This window comes from Rhamphochromis sp. 'chilingali' (genome assembly GCF_963969265.1).
Source record: "Rhamphochromis sp. 'chilingali' genome assembly, chromosome: 21".
Taxonomy (NCBI): Eukaryota; Metazoa; Chordata; class Actinopteri; order Cichliformes; family Cichlidae; genus Rhamphochromis; species Rhamphochromis sp. 'chilingali'.
Window position 1 is genome coordinate 23,712,211 of NC_137949.1, and position 8,682 is coordinate 23,720,892.

The window sequence follows — 8,682 nt, forward strand, 5'->3', positions numbered from 1 at the left end:
TGCTAATTGACGAGTAAATACGTAAGCGGGGCACAGAAAGGAATTGTCAAGAAAACCAGAGGCGCGAAACCTAGCAGTCAGCCAAGACTGCAAGACTAGGCTGACCAACCTGTGCACTGCCTGGATTGATTACAAGAAGGCCTATGACTCAATGCCCCACACCTGGATCCTGGAATGCCTACACCTATACAAGATCAACAGGACCCTAAGAGGCTTCATCAGGAACTGATGCACAATCCAGCACATAACAGCAGGGTGCAAGATGCAAGCAGGCAGGGCATACATTGAACGCCATTACCAAGTGGCCGGCATAGTGTACAGAAACATCTGTGCCGAATATAGCTTGGAAGTCCCGAGGTCAAAATGGGAGACGCCCCCAAGGGTGGTGGAGAATGGCCGAGCTAAGATCCTGTGGGACTTCCAGATACAGACGGACAAAATGGTGGTGGCTAACCAACCGGACATAGTGTGTCACGGTTCTGGGTCCGTTGGACCCAGTATTTTGAGTTTATTGTGTTTTGATTTAAGTTTGCATCAGGGATTGTGTTCTTGTTCTCTTGTCGTGTTATGGTGATGATTATGATGTCTATTATTAGAGTTCCATGTTTCTGTTTATCTGGGTTTAAGATGTGGGTTTAGTTTCATATGTCATTTCCTGTCTGTCTCTCGATGTCGAGCCTGCGTGTGATGTTTTATTGTGAAGGTCTGCGTCTCATGTGAGTGTTCAGTTTTACCTCTGTCTCATCTTACTGATTGTTCCCAGCTGTGTCCACCACCTGTGTGTAATTCCCGTGTTTCTCTGTGTGTATTTAAGTCGTGTCCTCCGTCATTGTAGTTGCTGGTCCGTCTGTGTAACCACCGTGTCTCACTCGTGTGTTCACCCTGCTGTCTACCATCGTCTGCCTCTGCTCGCCCTGCTTCATGTTCTGGTTTCTGCGCTATAGTTTAGTTGTTTCCCAGTATAGTTTAGTTCGAGCTCCATTTGCTGTTTGTCCTTATTTTGTGCTCAATAAACCACCCTCACTTCTCCACTACTGCCTGCGTTTGGATCCTCCTTCATTTCCTCCACATGGCTCATCCCACTCACCGTGACATAGTGGTGGTAGACAAATAGAAGAAGACAGCCATATTGATAGATGTAGCGATTCTGAGTGATAGAGACATCAGGAAGAAGGAGCACAAGAAGCCTGAGAAGTACCAAGTGCTCAGAGAAGAGCTCAAGAAGATGTGGAGGGTGAAGGTAACAGTGGTCCCCATGGTAATAGGAGCACTAGGTGTGGCGACTCCCAAGCTAGGCGAGCGCAGTCCTAGGTACAGCTAAGATACAGTGCATGACCCTCAACCTTCCAGGCCTCTGGTAGAGGAACCGAGCTTGAAGGATAGACTGCTGGGGGGCTGGGGCGACCGTGGCTCAGGGGGTTGGGAAGCGTATCTGTAACCGGAAGGTCGCCGGTTCGATCCCTGGGCTCTCTGTCCTGGTCGTTGTGTCCTTGGGCAAGACACTTCACCTACCGCCTACTGGTGGTGGCCAGAGGGGCCGATGGCGCGATATGGCAGCCTCGCTTCTGTCAGTCTGCCCCAGGGCAGCTGTGGCTATAACCGTAGCTTGCCTCCACCAGTGTGTGAATGTGAGAGTGAATGAATAGTGGCATTGTAAAGCGCTTTGGGTGCCTTGAAAAGCGCTATATAAATCCAATCCATTATTATTATATTATTACTGCCCGCAGATCAGAGTTACTGTAGTTTAGCTTTTCTTTATTTATTTGGTATATTAAAATTTTTGTTATATCCAGATATTATGTTTGTTTTTTTAAAAAAAATAAGCTTCAGTATTATTTTTTAACGATTTTAATGAGAACGGAGCATATTTTTCAGAAGTTGAGAATAGATGTTATATGCTGACACCTGGTGGAAAACCCGTATGTCGCTGCTGCAGAGGGAGCTACGTCACAAACCGGATGTTGATACTAGTTTGGAGCTCAGCTCAGAGGACAGGAACAGCTGAAAAAGAAAAACAAAGCCACGACGACGACGACAACGGTATAAAGAGCAGATGTGCGACTGAAATTTACTTTAAAAAGTCGGTGACACCATCGCTGGGCACGACATTTTGTGTCACCAGACCGAATTTGAAAAGGTAGGCAGCCGTCATTTGGAGTTTAGTAGAATTATCTGTTTTGTGGTCGCTTGTTGACTCTGTTAGCTGAATGGCTAACCTGGCGTTAGCTTCCATTCACACGCTGGCTCGGTGCATTTTTACGAAACCAGTCGGTTAGGTTATCTAAAATCCCAATGAAAATCCTCTGAAGTATTCTCTTTAGGTAGCTGGGAAAATCTCTGCTTCGTTTGTTTTCCATTATTCATAATTGCATCGACACCATGCAAAGCCCAGCTGCCATCTACAGCCAGTATTACTCATAACAAGGCATCCAGGAACAAGAAGTACTTCTGTGGTTGTAACGACTAAAGTGTTGAAACAGGGAGAAACTGTGCCAAGGCGACTGGAGTGCTCTTTGTTAAGATTATTTACACCTTAGTTTCCACATGTTCCACTGACAAACAAACAAAAGAAACCAAATTTTATACAAAATAATGGGAATTGATGAGCATTTTTCAGAGGGCTGGGATGATGTGCCACTGATCCCGGTTCTTACAAAGCCTGACCTGAGATGAGAATAGAAAAGACGAATGAAAAATTAATGAAATGAAAATGTTTTTATCCTATTTATAGGAATTTTTTAAAACATAGACGGATGTATTAAGCTTCTGTAAGCAGTTATATAAAGGACAGTATTTTTGATAATAAATTAGACAAATGGGCAAAGGCAGCTGTTTGTAATCAAAGTAACAATAAGCAAGTTGAAAAAGCCATTTGATTCTATTTTTTGTGGCTTTTTGTCTCTTTGCTCCTTCTTTTTGTTTATCTCGATTATTATTATTATTAAGGATTATATTTGTGTTTTAAGGGAACTGAGAAAACAGTACTTTTTCTCAGTATCAGTAGAAACATTCATGTTTTTACTGATACTCTTTCAGTGGCTGTGCTATCAATTTTACCAAAGTATTGTATTATGTGTACAATTCAAAACATAGTTAAGAATCCTAAGCTAGTGCATTCATCTTCCCCAGTCCATATAGAGAGAACGCATAATAGATTTTTGTGATAATAACAGAAACTGTTTTTTTGTTTGTTTGTTTGTTTGTTTTTCCATAATCATGCTTAAATTATGCTTATGCCTTAATATCTCTGAGAACAACCCTCTTTTTTATTTGGTACAATTATTTTGGATATTTCAAGTTTCTTTCTTTCTTAACTTGTAAAACAGCTATGATAAGTGAGTGACTGAGCTCAGATAGTTTTCCACATATTCCTAAACAAACAAATCTTTAAAAAACCCAAGTTTTAATGTATTTATTTTTATTTGATGAACAGAGATTGAATGACTCCTTTATATATGTGTATTCAACTTGTATTGTTAATGATTGATTAAAAAACAATTCTGTGTTGTGGAACATGCCAGAAAAAAGTTAGAGACTGATATGCATTATTACTTTGGCCAGCTAAAGGGTATTATTTTATAAGGGGTCACTTTCTTCATACTGTTTACAATCAGTCCAGAATACAGTCTTAGAATACATAGCGTACTATTTAATTTTCTCATGTTTTAGCCTTAATTTAGTCAATCCCGGTAAACAGACAATGGGGCGCATCTTCTTGGACCACATCGGCGGAACACGTCTCTTCTCTTGTGCCAACTGTGACACAATCCTGACTAATAGGTCTGAGCTAATCTCCACACGATTCACAGGAGCCACAGGCAGAGCTTTCCTCTTCAATAAGGTACAGTGAAATTAGCCATGAACACACCATCTGTGACATGTTTCTCTAAACCAAATGAAATACAGGCATTCATTAGTTATACTTTAACTTAAACTCCTCCCTATAGGTGGTGAACCTCCAGTACAGTGAGGTGCAGGACAGAGTGATGCTCACCGGCAGACACATGGTGAGGGACGTCAGCTGCAAGAATTGCAACAGCAAGCTGGGTTGGATCTATGAGTTTGCTACTGAGGACAGTCAGCGGTACAAGGAGGGCCGGGTCATCCTGGAGAGGGCATTGGTTAGGGAGAGTGAGGGCTTTGAAGAGCATGTCCCCTCAGATAACTCCTGAGTCCTTGAAGTGGTATTAGGTTGAGTGGGAAGGCTCAGTCCTGTGCCCTCCTTTCCTTCTCCTTTGCCCCCTTTGCCTCTGTGCTGCACACCACCACCTGCAGACTTAGTGGTCAGTGAAGTTCTGGCTTCACCCTCCCACTCCCCTTCTCTCTCTGGCCAATGATCTTAGATCTTTGCTGACTAAAAGATTGGTGTGCTTGATCTATTCTTGCTGAATAGACTTCCCCAAAATACCTTTTGATTGATGTATCACAGGGCAGTCAATTGAAACAGCTGGAAATGCTCTTAGAGAGTTCGCTAAAGCATTTAAGCACTGTCTCACACACAGTTGTCATCACTGATCCACAAGGCATGTGCCACACTTTCATGGTAATTAAAATACATTCATGATAATACGCAGATCAGTCACATTTTAAAGAATATTTGCTAGCTGTTTTATTTGTTTGTGTAACAGGAGCTAGTGGAGCTTAGTATGATCATTATCCAGGCATGGGCAAAGCGACCAGCCAGTGCTCCATACCGCTGTTAAATGAGCCGAACATACTGGTTTAGTGGTATTTGTGTTTCCGTATTGTGAATGTTGACCCAATGTATCTGTTACTGGTTGCACTGAATGCATTCAATATCATGATAGTTGATTATGTGTCAGTTACCTTTTCTTCGCTTGCAGTGTAGTGGATGTAATTGTGTTCTCATCCCACTGATACAGTGAGGACTGCACAGATTGATGTCATATTTAAGTATTCATTGTTGTGCCTGAACAGTAGTTTTCTTTAGATTAGGCTCATTATTTTAAACACATGACGTATTTCAAATGAACAGAGTAGACAACCTGTTTACTTCAGTTCCACCTGTGTTTAGCTTACCATGGATTCTGTGCCTCTGCGTGTGAAGAGCAGCATGCCACTTTAGTGACTTGTCAGGAGCATGTTCCTTTCAGCCGTTCGCCTTCAGTGTGACACAGTGCGTCTGAAAAATGATGGAGACATTCTCTGACTGCGTGGCAGCTTAAAGGAAAGGATTTTTAGAGAATAGGTCAAATTTGAAAGTCGCTCAGTGATTGTGTGGGACAAGTGTACAGGTTTTGAAGGAATAACTAAAAACACAATGCAGTGGGCATTCATCAAACAGCATTTTCTTGAATCTAAAAATATGTTCAGTACTGTATTTGACCATCGTACATGTATTTAAACCGTTAAACATATCAATGCAAATGCTGCTGAGCTACTTTCAGGTTTGTGACACATCCTCTTTATAATCCTAGGCTTGGGGCATGTTTGGTCATAAGATGAATCGCTTCTTAGAACACAAAGCCAGGCAAGCTTTGAGTATTTATCTTCAAAGTCAAGCCCTTGCTGTTGGAGTAGGCCAGAGCCTGCATTTTATATTGTCAAACTGTAAAATAAAATAATTTACTTGACATTTGAGGTTAATTTGGGACTGGGTTGGAGCACAGCCACCCAGCCCTGATGTTACCTTGTTTATGCTTTGGGCGTTACCAGAATGGTCCAGCCTTCACTAATGACACTTAATGTTTTGCTTGTTTTTTGCAAGGTCATGCTTGACGGTGCAAGTTTTAATTTCCAGAAGACAAAAAAAAATATCCAGGACACTGAAACCACTCATGTTCCAAAGTCAGTGCAGTGTACAGCTAGTGGCCACAATTGAATATCATCATTTTGTTGTTCACGTTTAGCATTTTATTGATAGCAATTGTTTTTACTTTATATTATCTGATTATTGTTTTATTGATCGATTATGTTTATGTTATGACATATTTTCTTGTTTGGGGGATTAATATGATACTTGTTTTCCTCTATGGCTATGGCTAGATTTTCTCTGATGTGATTTCTAAATAAAGATGTAGTACCTGGGTTTAAACCTTATGACAGTATTCACTGAATATTTTAATGTATTAATGCTCTTAATAGAAGGCAGGTGTGGTTGTAGTTGCTATCAATTGGCAAAACCTTCTTACGTTAACATTTCTGAAAATGAAAGACACATTGGGACATGAAAATACCAGGATTTGGTAGGTGCCATCATGATCAAAACCTAAGCATTTCTCCGCTAGGTGGCAGCAGAATACAGAGAACCAGGTTAAAGATGTTTTCCTTGGTAGGGTGATGCTGAATCCCTTGCCTGCCTCTGACGTAAACCTGCTTGGCAAGATCTGTAGAGCTTCACTGCAGTCTGGCAAGACATATTAGAGATGTTATTCCCTGAAGCAGATAAAAACAAATAAGAGAACTCAAAAATGATATATATTTGATTAGATGTCTGACACTTGAAAATATTTACTTAACCGTTAGAGAAAATGTCATTTAAAAAGGAAATCAAGAATGGACCACATCAAAACAAGTCCCATTTTAATCCCAGCTATTCACCACTCAGTATGAATCACCCACGATGTAAAATTTGACTGCATTTGCTTTATAAATAGGAAGTGACGACTAACTTCTGATCCACCCACTAATATTGCATCTCCGCTGTAGAGTTATTTATAGCTCAGCTCCTGTAGGAGGGCTTCTTTGTTGGTGTGTCTGTAATGGTCTGTGTCACTGTGGTGGAATCAACAACAGGTCTGCTTTTCTGCAGTCACTCCTGCAGGCACAATGCACTAAACCCAGCTCAAACAAATATTAAGTTAGCTGAACACAATATACTTTTCTGATCACGGCTATTTTCGTACCCATCGTAGTTGCTTGTTCTCCATTTTTTGATGGATGTGCGAGGCTTTATGGTTTCCACAGCTATTTACACCCATTTAAAAGCTGGATAGAACCAGAGGCAAAAGTGAGACTCCTAGCTCCAGAGAAGTCACAGTGCTACTTTATATTTGGGATACTGAGTTTCCTGAAAACTTTGACCCCAGATGCCTCCTACATATCCATCAAAGTACTGTTCTAATAAAAGAGTCCGACTTTTGGAAGCTAATCTAATTGAGAGAAAAAAGGTAGATGATAGCCTATGCGAATCATCCATCTTCCTTCCACCCACTGTCAAACCCATCAGGGCAATTTTGAAGTTATATTCAGATACAGACGAAGATACATTCAGATGAAGAGGTGGAAAAGCGAGGGGTGAGGGGGTGGGGCAAGAGAAAAAGTGGGTGGATAAATGCATCTGTAATTGTCCAATGATTCATCATCTGCGGACAGCTAATTTAGTATGTCCTCACTTTTTGTCTTTAATTCGACTGGATGTGTCTGCCCGCTCTCCCGTGCCCACAGGAGAGCAGATATGTATAATATAGAAATAAACTTTTCTTTCCAGCTCTCTCTTCACACACACAAAAGGAGTGACATCATTCTGTCACTGGGAGAAAATGGCATGCTTTCCACTGACATCACTCCACATACTGTTGCCAGGAGACAAGGGAGTCAACATTAGTTACTATGGCGACTGCACTTCACCTTCAAAGCTCCTGACCTTTTTGGTTGTCTATGGTAGACTAGAATGTGTGTGACATGTATATTTGTGACATGTATATGAGTGTTTGTGTATGCGCACAAAACACACAAGGCAGGACGGTCTTCCATCCTTAGTGTTGTGCAACATGAGCATTCAAGGTCTTGTTGAGTCATCCACTGCAATACAGTAGTTGTTACAGGACATGCAAGATTAAAGGACTGCAGTGGAAAAAAAATGCAATGAATGAAACTGCCGATCACATGACACTGGGGCACCAAAAGCGCCGTTACTACTTAAGTTGGGAGTCAACATTTCCTAAACTTAAAAAAACAAAAGATGACGGGAGACATCAGTGAGTCGATACAGCATATTTATTTAGATATATATCTCTTCATTTAAAAGACTGACTCATAACAGTGTCCACTGCGTTTACCTGAGGACAGTGATTTTTAAAGAGGTCCAGCATCGACAAGTAAATGTAAAAATGAGCAACACAAAACGGCACAGGTGAAAGAGACAGATTTCCAGCTGGTTTGGGAGTTTTAAGTGGTTTGAAAAAACAAAACATTTATATAGTACCATATTTGGTAAACAAACATGCTGATGATCAAGTTGTTAACAAAACTATATCACAGTGACTAGAAACAGCCCCTTTTGACATAAACTCGAGGAGCTTCGGATTTGCATAAACCAAACAAAACAAAAAAAGACCCCATTGTCGACTCTGTTGTGTGCCAGACAATTAGTACTTCAAAAGTGGATTGAAGTCGTCAGCTAGATCACACATTTCACAGTGTTACAGAAACTGCTGTAGACCTCCAAACACAAAAAGCTTCTTTACTCACTCAAGTAAAAATGTAATTGAGTTTGAACAGAGAGCAAAGGCAAAGAGAACAAGAGGTGAAACATGCAGCTGAAGAACTGCTTCAATCTTCTTTCAATTTCACTCCTTTTTTGGCACAACTGGAGTCGCTTTGTCAGCTGTCATTTGCTAATTGAGTTTAGCCGGCGCATCAATGCCAGTCCTCTGGAGAGGGATACCAGCAGTGGTGGGCATTACAGGGCTTTTTTGGATTAGGTTGAGTTCAGGGCCA

At 41.1% G+C, this 8,682-nt stretch overlaps 1 protein-coding gene across 2 annotated transcripts; it reads left to right on the top strand.

Moving 5' to 3' along the window:
* The first annotated feature begins 1,949 nt into the window (after positions 1–1,949).
* Positions 1,950–6,060, top strand: LOC308389720 (protein yippee-like 5). 2 transcript variants are annotated; one of them, XM_080871229.1, is made up of 3 exons: positions 1,950–2,137; positions 3,670–3,841; positions 3,948–6,060. In XM_080871229.1, exons 1-3 carry the CDS (start codon positions 1,959–1,961, stop codon positions 4,170–4,172), a joined length of 576 nt encoding a protein of 191 aa, XP_080727355.1. In that variant the 5' UTR covers positions 1,950–1,958; the 3' UTR covers positions 4,173–6,060. The 2 variants fall into 2 exon arrangements, with proteins under 2 accessions (XP_080727355.1, XP_080727356.1); XM_080871230.1 differs by having other exon boundaries at positions 1,976–2,137; positions 3,698–3,841.
* The last annotated feature ends 2,622 nt before the right edge of the window (positions 6,061–8,682 follow it).

What these genes read in the sequence shown, in the direction of transcription:
- LOC308389720 (XM_080871229.1), top strand. Translation starts at nt 1,959, where the DNA reads ATGTTGATACTAGTTTGGAGCTCAGCTCAGAGGACAGGAACAGCTGAA. An exon ending in ACCAGACCGAATTTGAAAAG is followed by an intron (nt 2,138 to 3,669) that starts GTAGGCAGCCGT and finishes CTCATGTTTTAG; the next exon opens with CCTTAATTTAGTCAATCCCG. An exon ending in GAGCTTTCCTCTTCAATAAG is followed by an intron (nt 3,842 to 3,947) that starts GTACAGTGAAAT and finishes TCCTCCCTATAG; the next exon opens with GTGGTGAACCTCCAGTACAG.